This window comes from Anoplolepis gracilipes, chromosome 7 (assembly GCF_047496725.1).
Source record: "Anoplolepis gracilipes chromosome 7, ASM4749672v1, whole genome shotgun sequence".
Lineage (NCBI taxonomy): Eukaryota > Metazoa > Arthropoda > Insecta > Hymenoptera > Formicidae > Anoplolepis > Anoplolepis gracilipes.
The window spans coordinates 4,928,556-4,943,095 of record NC_132976.1 but is presented as its reverse complement, the minus strand read 5'-3'; the positions used below and the strand labels follow the sequence as shown (position 1 = coordinate 4,943,095).

At 35.6% G+C, this 14,540-nt stretch overlaps 2 protein-coding genes across 6 annotated transcripts in view; one reads left to right on the top strand and one right to left on the bottom strand.

Annotated features, from left to right (window-relative positions):
- LOC140667979 (uncharacterized) overlaps nucleotides 1-14,540 on the bottom strand; it is a 159,388-nt gene that overhangs the window by 17,345 nt on the left and 127,503 nt on the right. For all 5 annotated transcript variants that reach the window (XM_072896447.1, XM_072896449.1, XM_072896451.1 and 2 more), the window contains 7 exons: nucleotides 7,133-7,269; nucleotides 5,190-5,478; nucleotides 4,282-4,544; nucleotides 2,304-2,456; nucleotides 1,512-1,706; nucleotides 431-819; nucleotides 11-247 (listed from right to left, as the gene is read on the bottom strand). In XM_072896447.1, coding sequence (XP_072752548.1) covers nucleotides 11-247; nucleotides 431-819; nucleotides 1,512-1,706; nucleotides 2,304-2,456; nucleotides 4,282-4,544; nucleotides 5,190-5,478; nucleotides 7,133-7,269 — 1,663 coding nt within the window. The remainder of the gene's footprint in view (nucleotides 1-10; nucleotides 248-430; nucleotides 820-1,511; nucleotides 1,707-2,303; nucleotides 2,457-4,281; nucleotides 4,545-5,189; nucleotides 5,479-7,132; nucleotides 7,270-14,540) is intronic.
- LOC140667981 (uncharacterized) overlaps nucleotides 1-14,540 on the top strand; it is a 39,978-nt gene that overhangs the window by 18,207 nt on the left and 7,231 nt on the right. The window lies entirely within an intron of this gene.

The window sequence follows — 14,540 nt, the reverse complement described above, 5'->3', positions numbered from 1 at the left end:
AGACACTTGCCTAAGCGCCGTGGATTCAATCATGCGCATCTCGATAGTTAGACTGCTGCCAGAGGAGACGAAGCTTTCTCCCAAAGAGCACGGACGACTGGTATTCTGCAGGATAGCGTGATCGCAGGTCTTCGGTACTTTATCCTTGCAATATCTCGCTAGCAACGTGGTATTACTCGCGGGACGTGCAAGAACGGGTTGAATCGGGTCGCCCATTCTCTCGGCGTAACGTTGACGTTCTTTCTCACTGAAACACATCAGACACAGTTGGGTCGACTCTCTTTCGTAAAAATGCTGTTCCATAATTAAGAAAGTTACGACGTCTTGAAAAATTAAATCGATAAGCAAAAGTTGGTATAAATAATAAAAATCCGAAGTACAATATATATCGACTAGGTAATTAAAAATTAAAACAAAATAATATACTTACCAGACGACATCGTTGCACTCCGATAGCGGCATCATCTCACCGTCCCAGACCATCAACGTCGTCGAGCAATCCTCGTCCGTGGTGGACAGACTGGTGCCCACGTGAAACTTGAGGATGGATAACCAGACGCGAAATTGTGGCTGCGGTGGTCTCGGGGCCGGTCTCCGCCAGACGGTACCGGGTCTCTGCTCCGGGAATTTGGGCAACGGACGCGGGGGCGTCGGGCTCGGCGGGGTGGGGCCAGCGCCGCGAAGATGGTACAAGCACGTGCTGTTTCTCGGCAGTGAGTGACGGGGTGACGCCAGGACGCCGCCGCCGGTGCCCCTCAGCCAAAACTCGCAACGTTTATTCTTGGCGTAGGTCGGCGATTCGGCGTCCACGAACGTGACCTGGAAGCCGACCACGCGCGTTCACGTTGCGTGCAGCGGGGCCGGGCTTCGCGTCTCCCCGCGAGTCGCCCTCTTCGAACGGGCGGTTGAGCGGATTGCCCGAACGATCGCGTGTTTGCGGTTCTATCTGATAGGAATGTATTCGCTGCGGTGTGTCGTTAGGAAATTTTACGGGATAACGCGAGCGTCGATGATATCGTTGTTTTTACTCTACAATGCGGCAGCTCGTTGAATTTTATGCGCAATCAACGAGGTGAGACGAATTCCTAATTTCTGATTTTTCATAGTAAAGAAAGAAAAAGAGAGAGAGAGAGAGAGAGAGAGAGAAAGAAAAATAATAATTTATATCTCAGTTCTTTATAAAGAGATTAGATTGTTCTGAATGTAATAATTTTTATGATGACTTATTTCGATATATGTACATAGTAATTTTCTTTGATTACTGGAGTTCGTTGAATTAATAGGATTAATAATGGTAAAATCAATTAAATAGAAATGCTTGTATGCAAGAATTATAGTTGAAACGCAAGACACGATTCATTTTCCAAAGCATTCTCTCCCGTAGGACGTATCTATATCTAACACATCTAAAATGTTTAATTTTATGGGTGATTAAGAAGAAGAACGGATAGGCATTAGACATTAATTAAGGCGGTCATTATACAGTTTATACCGAGAGTGCTCTCACGTACTTGCACTTCTAATTGAAATCCATGTAGAGAATGGGGCGGTGTCGGATGTAAGAAAGTGCCATAAGGGGAGGTAGTAAACTCCACGAGGATCTCCGGACCGCTGCTGATGGCTTCTGGTACGGGTTCTCCGCCGCCGCAAAATTTTAGGATCACAGGCTCCCTGGTGGTGTATCCGTCATATACTGTTACATAGTCCTGTAAAAGCAAATTTATGTGTGTCTCTCGCGTGGAAGATATAAGCATAATTCGAGAAGAAATCGATCGAATCCTTACGATCATCATAGGTCTAATTTTATCTTATTATATGTCGATATAATTACTTCAATTAATATAATAAATAAATAATAGTCTAACTTTTATTACTATTACTAAATATTATACTGCTAGTTGCTTAAGATATTAACATTAATAATATTAGAGAAAAAAATGTAATATATTAAAAGATATAACTCTGAAAAATATTAATGGATTTTTCCAGAAGAAAGAAAATTAAAAAGCCGTATAAAATCGAAATAATTCTTCGCGAGAGGGTGATTGAATTTGTGCGGCTGCATTTAACTCGCAATCGGCTCCACGTATTGGCAATAGAAATATCGATTGTGGTTTTTTCTGATCATGGTAAAAGAGAGAAAGCGAGAAACTTGAAGATTTTTCTGTTGACAGATCACTATGCAAAAACAGCGCATCTGTTTGGCAAACTGGTCACGTTATTGTTGTCTCGCTACGCGCTTTTTCTTTTCTTCGTCTCGAATTTATAACAGCTAATCCAATTTTCGCGGTGACTTTACGTACCTGAACGACGTCGCAATCTTGCCAGAGACGTAGCTCCCGGGGTGGCGGCTCGGCTTGAGTAGCTGGTCGCGCTCTTACAGCTACCAATTGGCCTCGGGGCTGTTTTACGTGTATTAAAGCGTGTTTGCCCGCCGGCACGTCGTGCTGTCTCACCTACGTCGTACATAGATACGAGCAAGTTTATTTCTACTCAAGCTATATTCTTCTTGCATAAAATCATCATCTTCATGTTTATATGCATTATGCAATAGATTATATTTTCTTAGCGACTAAAGATATAAATATGTATAAATGTTATAAAAACGTTATAAAATGTTATAAAACAAAGCAGTAACAATACGTTTACATTGAATAATTATTTAATTGGTTCTAATCCTTTTCGTTTATTTATTGTGCGCTAATTAAACATTAATTTTTATCTTTCAAAAATATAGTTTTATGTATTATGAAAATAATTACGTATTTAAGAAACTTAATGGTCTAACAGATTTTCCTATAAAGTTTCAGTAATAAAATGTTGAATTTATTTATTTTTTTTACTTTTTTTTACTTGGATGTTAATCTGTATCCGATGGATAAACATATTTTTTTCAATCTAAAAGAATAGTAGATAATGCGCTTTATTAAAAAATCATGTAGAGTTATTTGGTATAATATAAAAATAAATCCTGTTTGGCATTTACTCTTCGTGATTGAGCTAACAGAGAAAAACGTGTCGGATCAATCTTTATTTAGACATGAGAGACTTTACGATGTCGAGCGTAAGTACGCGATACAGATCAGAATGGTTGTAACAGAGTTTTCGAAATAAAATAAACTTTTAGTGGAAATATATACTGACAGAGATTGTGTGTGCGAGCTTCGAAGTCGTAATCGAAATCTATCTAGCGCAAGTCCCACGAGTGTCCGCCTGTCTATAGTTGTACGAAGAGGATAAATGACTACCTCTGGTTGTTGAAACGGGAGGCCGTAAATTCTACCGAAACCTTCACGTATTTCGTCCATCGGAATGACTGAGTATCCAGGAGGTTGATTAGTTTCGTAGCATCGACTCGCGATGACAAATGCTGACATTATTACAACCGCCATTGGTTCTACTGAGCTTCATCATAAAAATAATAACTTTCGTGCGGAAACAAAATTTACTATTTAACGAAGAAGAAAAATTAAACAGAAAGATGGAGAAAATAATGGAAAGAGATGAAATATTTCGAGTAATTTTTTTTTATTTATTTTTCTTTTTTAAGTGAAATTTGTCGTAACAAAATCAGTGATACCTTGCTAATTCTTTGCGAAAATATTGTCGATGCTTTTGCTCACATACGGAACTTCGTGTTTGGCCGTCGACCAATTTTGAATTTTCTACTGCAAACAAAGAATTGTACCGGCCAGAAAGTCGTCTCTCGCGTTGATTTACGTGACGAGGAGATTCACACGGTACTAGCGAGGTGCTAAGGGGAAATAATGGCCATCGGAAGAGAACCATCCGAAAATTTGTTAACCGCATGCGAGAGGAAGCGAGCCATTTTTACGACTTCCGTTGCAGGTGTGTCTGCTTGAAACAGAAATATGAGCCGCGTCAAGATTCCGGAGAGAGGATCCTCGTCTGACTATGTCGATCGTATATCATTGTCGCGCGTCTGTTCGAACGAGCAAATTAATTCGAGCGATGATACATTATCCTAATGATACGACAAAAACGTTTTCTTAATAAGTGGCCTAAGAAGGAAAACGCAAGAGATAAAAACTCTTATAAATTACATTTTTTTTTGCACGTGATTAAATATTGCTGAATAATTTTTCGCGTATTATTTTATTGTGCGTTATTAAATAGTCGATGAAATGTATGAATGGCAAATTCACTGCATTACTTAATATACGGTTATATCTTCTTCTTTTTTACAATTTTTTATGATGTAAAATGAAAACGTGTCACACACGATTTGCCAATGTACGATACAGTTTAAGCGAGCCTTACCGCGTAATAGCAAGTGAGATTGCGGGGATAGAGACCGGGAAAGTTGGGTGACTGCAATCTGCACTTCTTCCGGTCGCAGTCGGTGAATATACGGGAGCAATAAGTCCCGGATATTAGGTCCCCTAAGAACTGCTCGGAGCTCGGCTTCGTAGGCAGTGGCACGTGTTGCTCGACCATTTGCACCGGCATCGCCATCGACGTGTTCGCGTATTCGACAGACATGCGCTGGGTCGACACCGGCATCCCGACGACCTGCGTTATTCCTGACCACGTGACATTGGAATTTTAATTATCGACGGCGAAAATATCGGGAAATTCTTTGTCCGCACAATTTCAATGATCGCCCGTAATGATAATCCGCCATGCAATTTTTGCAAACGAGAGGCTACTTGAAAGTCTGGACAATTCTTTTGTCAAATACTCATTCGGGAAATATATGTATATTCGAGTTTTATTGATTAAACGAGGCGACAGAATTACACATTTGAGCGAATTAAAATGTACATTAAAAGCATTATAAGTATAATAGATTTTCAAACTTACGTATCTTTTACTTATAAATGTCTTTGTAAAATTATATTATTTATAAAGTAAATTATTTGATAAATATTACAATATATTATCAATATTATATAATATAATATTTTTTTCTCTAAGTATTTTTAACTTTAATTTAATTTTATGATAGTAACAATAATATAAGTAGAAACGTAATAATGAAAAATTTCGTTAGATTTTACTCGAACAACCTTTTTACGGAAACTGTCTAAATTTGTTCCGAGCTGATTTCAACCGAAACGATTCAGCACGAAATAAAGGCTATGAAACGTGGGACAAATGTCAAACGTGTCGGAAGCCAAACTTCGAGATACGTGCTCGAAATCTGTAAACGGAAGCTGATCACCTACCGACGAAGGGATTTCCGTAACGCACCACCGCGTCGGACTTCCTGATCATCTTATACGCCATCCTAAAGTCGAAGTTGAATCCTGTCTGATCTTTGCTAAGCCTGAGCAGCTTGAGGATGATGGAGACACTGGGTGTTTCGCTATAATAGATCGCGGGGCCCCAGGATGTGCCGCACCAAAGACCACCGACGTCGGGACGCTGTGCCTCCGAGATCTGCAAGGATCCATCGGGACATCCTTCCGCGGTGAATGACACAAATTTGCCTAAAGTAAAACTGTCGAAGGTCAGCTGCAACGGAAAAAGCTCAATGTAAATAACAACGAACAGATATTGAACAATGTTTAGTTAAAAAATTAAAATAATTTTAAAATAAGCCTTTCTGAAATAAGTGATGAAAGTACTAATGAAATAAAAGAGGTTTGAATTTATTAAATAAAGAATATTTTATCATATTCTAATCTATTAAAAAATATAAGGTTGACTCTAGGGATATTACATATTTTTATATTACATATCTTGTCTTTAGAGAACTGTCTACTTTTTTATATTTTATACTTTAAAAAATTTTTAATTAATTTTTCAAATATGCTTTTCTAAATTTTATTTAACGACCGACATTGTCACGATTGGATGAGTGATTTTACTGCAAAAGTTTCTTTTTTTTTTTTTTTTTTTTGTTATATTCCCGCTCAAATAAATGTGCATCGGCAGTCTCATCGATCATTGATCGAGCCGTCAAAAATGGATAGTTTGCACGATTTTTCATATGAATGAGTAGTCGCGCACGTCCATCCGTGTCACGCGATTAAAATATCGACAATTCCACTTTTTGGCGATGATAGAAAGCAATTCGCATCCATAGTCATGCGAGAGTGATATGATTGACGTGTTAAACACCAACCAAGAAATATGTATATGCAACAGAATGCGCTTGCTACTTAAGAATATTTCGCAACCAATAATAACTGTTTCAAGTTTGTTTATATTTCATTTTGTTCAAATTTTGTTCCGAGAAACTTCAGAAAAAGTGGATTGAAAAAATTTGCAAGTTTATGTTGACTTGAATATATCATAAGATATAATTCGCAGGTCGCCGCATATTCTGTTTTACATCAATTTAGCAAAGTCCTTTGGTTCCTTTGAGAGAGAAACAAGAACACTAAACATATCTACGCATAGACCACTGGCACGAAGTAGTGTAAGGGATTCTCGTGACCAGCGCTATGCAGATATGAGAAAGCCAGCAAATAATTACCGTGTAAATAATTCGACTGCTGGAGGCAAAAGAGTTTTGTGTGCACTCTAGAGAAAGTTCTCGCGCTCTCGGAAACTCGGCGCATGGTCAGTTTTACGCAATTGTCGAAAAATTCGCAACGTTTATTAAAAATTCCGCTTTTAATTTCTCCTCAGAAAAGTCGGGCAGAAAAAAATAATTCCCTTTGCTGTCGCATAAAAAACTGGATGAGCAAATGTTTTCCGGAATATGGCGAACTTTGGTTCACTTATGTTTCCGTTGCGTAATTTTTTTCGAAATTCTCTTTAAGAAACGCGTTTTGATTTGAAGGTATTGATAATATCAATGTCATAAAATTTTGTTTACGCAAAAAAAGTAATTATTTATTTTGAGAATTCATAGACTTTTTTTATTCTACAATTCGATAAAAACTTGAGCATTCGGAATTTAATTTGTTACATAAATCCAACGCCATTTTATTCTCCTTTTTCTTTATAGTTTCCTGGATTCTTTATCGAATTTTGTTACTTTGTTAATGCATACTTTAATTAAAGTCAGATTCAGTAAAATGTAATTTATTGGAAATTTCCGAGACGTGTTTTTTTGTTCATAGTTCGTGAAGAAACTGTTGATAAATAATGATGCGAATATAAAATCAATAATATTAATGATAATTGAAAAGATTTTGAACGGTTTGCAAAGACTTACCTGCACGATATCACCAAAATCGTCACCTGGCGCGTTAAAGGTGAGCTTGCAAATGTAAGGCACCTTATCTTCTTTCGGTCGATGCAATTCCAGATCATATGTCTTCCCCACGTCACCATAATATGTTTTATTGCAAGCTGCAACATAAATATTAAGATATTTTAATTTTACATTCTTCCTATTATTATATTTATATGTATCGATATACTTATTTTTATTCTCTCTGTTATTTATTCCTGAGATTATTTTTGTCGAGTTTGTAAAGCCTTTATAATATCACAGTACTTGCATTATTGGAAATTTGCTTGACATATTCAATCGCTATTATAACTGTGTATGCGTGCATACATTATATGATGTTACATCTATTTTTAACATAAAATTCTGTCAAAAGGTCTAATTTATTATATTTTTTGATTCATATAATTATCATATAAATATAAGAAAGTCATAAAAATTAATTACATAGATGTGGGATATCATCACATATATAATTTCGATAATCTTCACAATTCTTATAATTTTGATATCTTTCGATAGCCCTTTCTCTTGTTCAATAACATAGTGATACGTTATCCTACAGTAGATTTCGCCTTATCTTCTTGAAACCGATTTCTTACTGCGACCAACAACGTCGTCATGGCCGTCCGTAAATTTTCTTTTACGAATAGCATTTTTCAAACCTGGAAGTGCACTTCCCAGAGCCGTGAAAAATCGTATCTGTAGCTAAAAATTTATGGGAAAAGAAAGATGGTGGACGAGTGTGCCTTTCTGTAATATTTTTATCATATTTTTTACGAAGAAAAAAATACTGTAAAATTTCAATTTTATATTTACAAAGATATAATTATATAATTTTTATTTAATATATTCAATTAAAACCGATGATTTAATGGGATACAAGCAATTATTGGATTCGCATTAATCAACTTTTCAGCTCTTTTATCTTGATTTTTTACGTCACAATTTTGATTATAAGTCATTAGTCGTTATGAGAGTTCCATTTTAGCTTTCTACGGAATTAGTATTCTTACGAACGGCCAGGGGAATTAACTCGATTACAAAGCTCTCAATGTAATCGCAAGATTAGAGACGACAGGTTAAAATAAAGCGCTGGTTCGTCGTAATAATCCAAACGTTTTGTTGAAAGTAATTTGATTTAAAACAACAACAAGAAAAATGTACATAAATAGAACGTTTAATCTATATTAAATCTTTCTTACTTCCTTTAGCAAATTGTTACGAAATATCTTTCGCGAATGTATTAAAAATATTTCTCGAATTCGTTAAATAAACCTGTGAAAAATGTCGGAAATAAAAAATTGACGAAGCCGCGTCATAATAATTCATAAGTATGACATTTCCGTTCCCTCGTTAACCGCAAACCGATTCCATCAGAGAGATTGCGAGGGATGAATCCTCGCGGATCGTAGAGCATGCCAAAATAAGGAATTGATGGAAGATGGTAATGAATTATCGATGAGCCGCGTCGTTTGTTTCATGCCAGGTATTCTGGCTCGATGTTTCAGATGAGAAACGAACGAACGGAACGACGGCCGCGTGCAACTTTTCCCTTTTTCGTTCATGTTTAATGGCATTTGCGGTGGATTTAGAAAAACGGTGCTCAATCAATGTCTTGTGAATATGACCTTTCGTGAGAAGCCGATGAAAGGCACGTACAATCAATGGAGCACATGATATTTCGATAGAAGAACATTCGGCTGAATAGTTATTTATTCAAGATTCACTCACTGTCCAGTGAGTAGGAAAAATCTGTCCGAGTGCTCATTCACAATTCAGCGAAATACGATCAAATTTTCAATTTAAATTTTAACAGAGATAGTTAGGTAAGCGAAAAATTTTAAAATCTAAAAATTTTTTTATTATTCGGAAGTAATACGTAATAATTTCATATAATTTTATGTAATAATTTGATATGCATACTTTAAAATAAGAATACCTTTTTTTAATGTATAAAAAATAAAAAAATATATCAATTTATATAAATTAGGAAAGGAAAGCTCGCGGAGATAGTTTTAAAGTGATTGCCAACTTTTTGGATTATCGTTTCTTTCATAAATTTATTTCCAATACTTTCTTCATGTTGTAAAAACATTCTTCTTAATAGCGGTTTGCTGATATTATCTACTCACAAGTAGATAATATAATACAAAAGACTCATAATTAATTGCACATTTATTCTATTCTATTGGAATAAAATGTTTTAGTTTAACGATTAAATTATTTTCAAAATTTAAATTATGTAAAATAAGAGCTCTTCACGAAAATTTGTTTTAATTTACGATATCGACATCTTCTTTAATTTTTTTTTATCGCTATCTTAGGTAATTTTATCACATTCCTCGGAGAATGTTAGCGTTCACTTTGGAAACTACTGTTCTAAACCATTCGCTCAACTCATTCACAATTCCCATCGATTAGACGAATGGAGAATGCACTAGTCGATCGAGCTGCTTTGGCTTCGCCGCGTGCGTCCAAGGCGGAATTACCCCTAGCTTCGGTTGATTACACACTGGACTATTGTGAGGCTTCAAGGGTCTATAATGGATGTATAGAGGTGGAAATCAAGGGTTCACTGGATAGATGAGGGTGTCGTAGAATTGAAATGGTTGTCACATACGTTGTACGCATACATCCCTAGACAAAATATGCACCATTTCCAGGCATCGTGTCATTCCTAATCAGAATTCGCGTTGATCCAATAATGTAATGTCACTCCGAAAGCGTGCGTTTACCTCGGAATAATTTCTTTAACCATTGACTTCAATATAGGAAATAAATAATGCTAATCGTGTCCTATATGATAAGATTGTGTAATATATCTAAAATTTCGAGAAACTTTATTTAACAAAAGTTTTTTTCTTGCACATTATCGATCATTGCATATGAAATTGTATTTCGAAAGTTTTATTTTTATACATGGAAAACTTTTATAGATTAAGTGTATCTAAGTAAAAATAAAAATAATCAAATACATCGAAATTATGCATACTTTAATAAAATTATTTATTTACAATATTTCAATCGGTCAAATATTTTTTTATATATTATTAATCCGATTTAGTTCAATGTATTAACTTTACGTAAAATTCATTTGTTTATATTTTTTTCAATTTACTTAAAATCGGAAACTTGAGTTTTCAACGATTACAAAATTTATGTGTTTGTTTGACTAATGGTCGACATAAACCATTTCGTTCCGTCAGACGTGTCTGGCCATGCGCTGCATTCTACTACTGTGGCATCAAGGAGCTTCTTCAGCGGAAACGTCTGACGAATGACTAGTTTCTGTCATTGCCTCGGTGCATCTCGCCGAGCATCTCGCGTCGTACAAGCGAAGACAAACATTCGTTCTACAAAACGCTGTGACTAATTTGTAATTTTATTCTTAACGAAAACTTCCGCTTTATATCGTATTATGTCAAAATGTTTGATCGCATGTACTCAACAATCACATTTCACTTAAAAAAAATTTTAAATTGTATTACGAGGATTATGTTGTGATAAACTGTATTGATTTTTATAAATTTATCAATAATAAACAATGTATCAATAACAAATCCCAATTTATAAGGAAAACAATTGTGAGGCATTTGTTTTAAGAAGATTGTCTTGAGATAACAACCATTTAACTGTTTCATATTTTGACTTGCGCTGTTCACGTTCGCGTAAACAGTTAACCGAGGGTAGTTTTGAAGCTAAACGTGTCCTTTGTACTGCGCAATCGAATTCGAGTTGGCAAGTAGGAACGCCATGCACAATTGGCATCGAGCCAAGCGAGCTTAACAATGCCTGAAAATCTGGATTCGGAATGAATGTGTCTCCTTCCAGCTACGACTTCTGTAAATTTGCCCGATTGTTCCGTGTCAGGTCGAATGTTAAAGAACATTGATATATAATTACGGGATCGTTGAGTTTTAAATTTCAAAAATATTTTTAAAGATATATTATAACTTTACACAACATTTACAAAGTTGTTGTTGCACTAAGGTTTGCTGTACAATTTTAAATGTACCATGAGAGAGAAGGAGAATGAAATGATTCATCTCGAAAAATATTTTCCACGATATATGTTTCCAAGATCGTGTCATTACGGAATTTTTGCACGCGTAACGAACAATAAAAAGAGATGCGACCTCTCGACGCGTCTCGTCTCGTCGACGAGATACGGATTTTTCACAGCCTGCAAAAAATAGAGGCGCACGTTACATACGCGAAATTCTATGACGCGTAGCTGCTGTCGGACGACGAATTCGCGCGCCACTCCACTTGGCACCATTCGTGTAAAAGTATGAAAGTGTACAATCCCGAATAACAAGAAGAGGAGACGCGCAAGAGTCTGGTAACGCACGCGGAACGAAATTGTAAACGAGAAAAATCAAATGCAACGCGCACGAGTTCGCTGATAATAAATATAATGATGAATATGTGTGTCCACAGAAGTGCATGCTCGTTAATGTAGGAAATTACAACGCGATGTATTTTCGTGCTTGAAAAGCCCCAAATAATTGAACCAAAAAAGAAAAGAAATAATTGATATATTATAATCGAATCAGTTCCCTGCAGGATAATAAGAATAACTCTGTAACGTTGGAATAAGATTTATATACTCCACTCTACACGTGAGAATATTCTCGCTCTGCGCATCTGGTGATAAAATGGAGATAAAATAAGAGTCACGTAACGCAAGCACTCAAACACACATATTGATACTATTCTGAGAGGCAGATCATCCCGCGTATATGATATACACATAACACACACGCACAGGAAAATATATATAAATTAAATAAATTAAAAACAATTACGTTAAATTATATTCATAATTACATTAAAAATAAATTAAATAAAACATAATAACGTCGAAATAAAATGCATTTTGCTCATCGTCCGGCACGTGGAATGCAATTCTAATTACGTTTGTCAGTAGACAATTGAATTGTGTCTCAGTGAGCAATCACGAAAATTAATTTTTATGCATTCTCCTTTCCTCTCTACGTTCTCCTTCCGGTTCACATGTATTTGACAAATAAATAATTGATTTCGGATAAGCTGTGAGTGCGTTTTGTTGTCGCTACGTTACGTAGACGTCGATGTTGAACGATACGGAGGTTGAGTAACAAGTGCGCTGACACTTTCAGTTATAGTCTTCGTCAGTTAAGATATACATAAGATGTTACATAAGATTGAAATTCACTTGGAAAAGTAGTTAACGCATTGTTTATCAGAAGATTATTCTAGACAGAAAAAAAAAGAAAGAGAGAGAGAGAGAGAGAGAGAGAGAGAGAGAGAGAGAGAGAGAAAGAAAGAGAGACGTTCCCATCAGTTGAAAGAATATAATGACATTGAAGTTGGATTAACTCGGATAAAGATATTCATGACACGCGTGCGTGCATTCGTCTTGCTGATGCATCCAATTGTACCAAGCGCAAGATTAACGTCTACGAGCGGCTGTGGGGCTGCGATAAGAGTTATCACTTCTATTTCAGAAAAAGCAATTACTTTTTTTTACTCCCCACTCCATCCCAGAGAAAATAATGTCTCTCTGAATATCGTGTATAATGTGTACGATTTATTTAAGAATAGTAAGTTTAATTCACAGTTTAATTTGTAAATAAATGTTAATACAAATGACATGAAAAAGAAGATTTTATACAACATACGTTCTCATCAAGTTTGCAACAATGCTTGCAGCAGTTGTATAGCTTAATTACACAAGAGAATAATAACGTGGGCAGCTGAGCTGCAATGATAAGCATTATTCATTCCACTAGGCGAGGCCATAGTACGTTCATCATAAAGAAGTAACTAAATTATTCTACAAAATAAATTCTGTTTATTTCTTGTTTATCTCAACTATTGCCATTTAAACGTTCATATTTTTATTGAATTTTTTGACAACGTTGCTTTCATTAATGTATATTGAATTACTTTAATTCATTCAAGATATTCGTATATAATATGATTTTATTACAGTAATATAGTAATCGTAGTATTGTATTTTCGATACTTTTTATATTTAATTAATTAATTAATGGAGTTATACAATGTATCTAGTCTACACGAGATATTAATTTGATCCTGATGCATTATTACGTAACATTGCGCGACAAAACGAATTATCATCTTTATGTAATAAACGCGCTTAACAGGTGGTGGTCTTTTTAACGTATGGGGCAACAGGATAATGTTCTTATCCCAAGGATTATCTCCGGAAATGAGTTTCGGGTGAAGATTATGCCGCTTCTTGACTCCCTGGCGTACGATAAATTCGACGAAATAACAGGCTTGCAGCGCGTTCCTCGAAACTTACACTCCTTTCGTAGATCCTTTTCCAGAGAGTTACTTCAAGAAAGAGAGTAAAAGGAGATCTCGTTTTTCTCAAGCAGATCGATGATATAAGTCGGATCATTCCGAACAACATCCCAGCTGATCACAAATACGTTAAATTGTTATTGAAAGGGCTGAATATAATTCTTGAATATGATAATTTTATTTCGCGATTTTTCCTTTCGTTTATATAGGCAAATTATTTGTATATATTATGTACAAAACTATCTCGATATTCTCGTTAACTAAGATTTACCGATACGAAAAAAAATACATCATAAAAACTCACGAATTATTTATATTAACATAATTAATAAGGGAGCACACGCGTTCCATTAATATGGATAAAGTAAATAGATATGATATTTTTTAAATCGCTGACATCTCGCTTGATTCTACCTGATTCTACATTGCCATATCCCATCACTGGATACTCAGAGAGAACTTTGATCGAACGCCCTATGCAAATTGCCCTACTTTCTCTTGCTTGTTCATTTAGCTTTACGCCGTTTGCGTCAGCAACGTTATTATTTTTTTTTAAACTGTGCAAAGTCGGCGCGATACGACGTTGCAAAAGATTGATGATCGAGTGAGTGAGAAAGAGAGAGAGAGAGAGAGAGAGAGAGAGAGAGAGAGAGAGAGAGAGAGAGAGAGAGAGAGAGAGAGAGAGAGAATGCTCTCTTTCACGAAGATTTCAAAATATGCTTTAAAGGCTTTAAAATTTATAAATTTAATTCTAGTGTAAGACTATTTTTCACAGAACTTTATTTTCTCTCGAAAGTGCAGCGGTTCGCGCGACTTAAAAATTAACAGAGCGAAAGAAAGCTTTCAGTCGCGGCCGTTCGTTCTTTAGCTTTATAGAGTTTTATATCGGAGAGAGACGTATTGATTTTACTTACCGGCAGCATAAAAAAATAGATAATGAAGAGAGCGTTGAATGAAATAAAAAGCTTGCAAAAGAGGAAATTAACTACGGGTCTTCGCAGTTCACTTCCTACATTGTATTCAATAAAAGTTATCTTTTTAAAGTCTTTTTTTATTGGAGATTACAGATCTG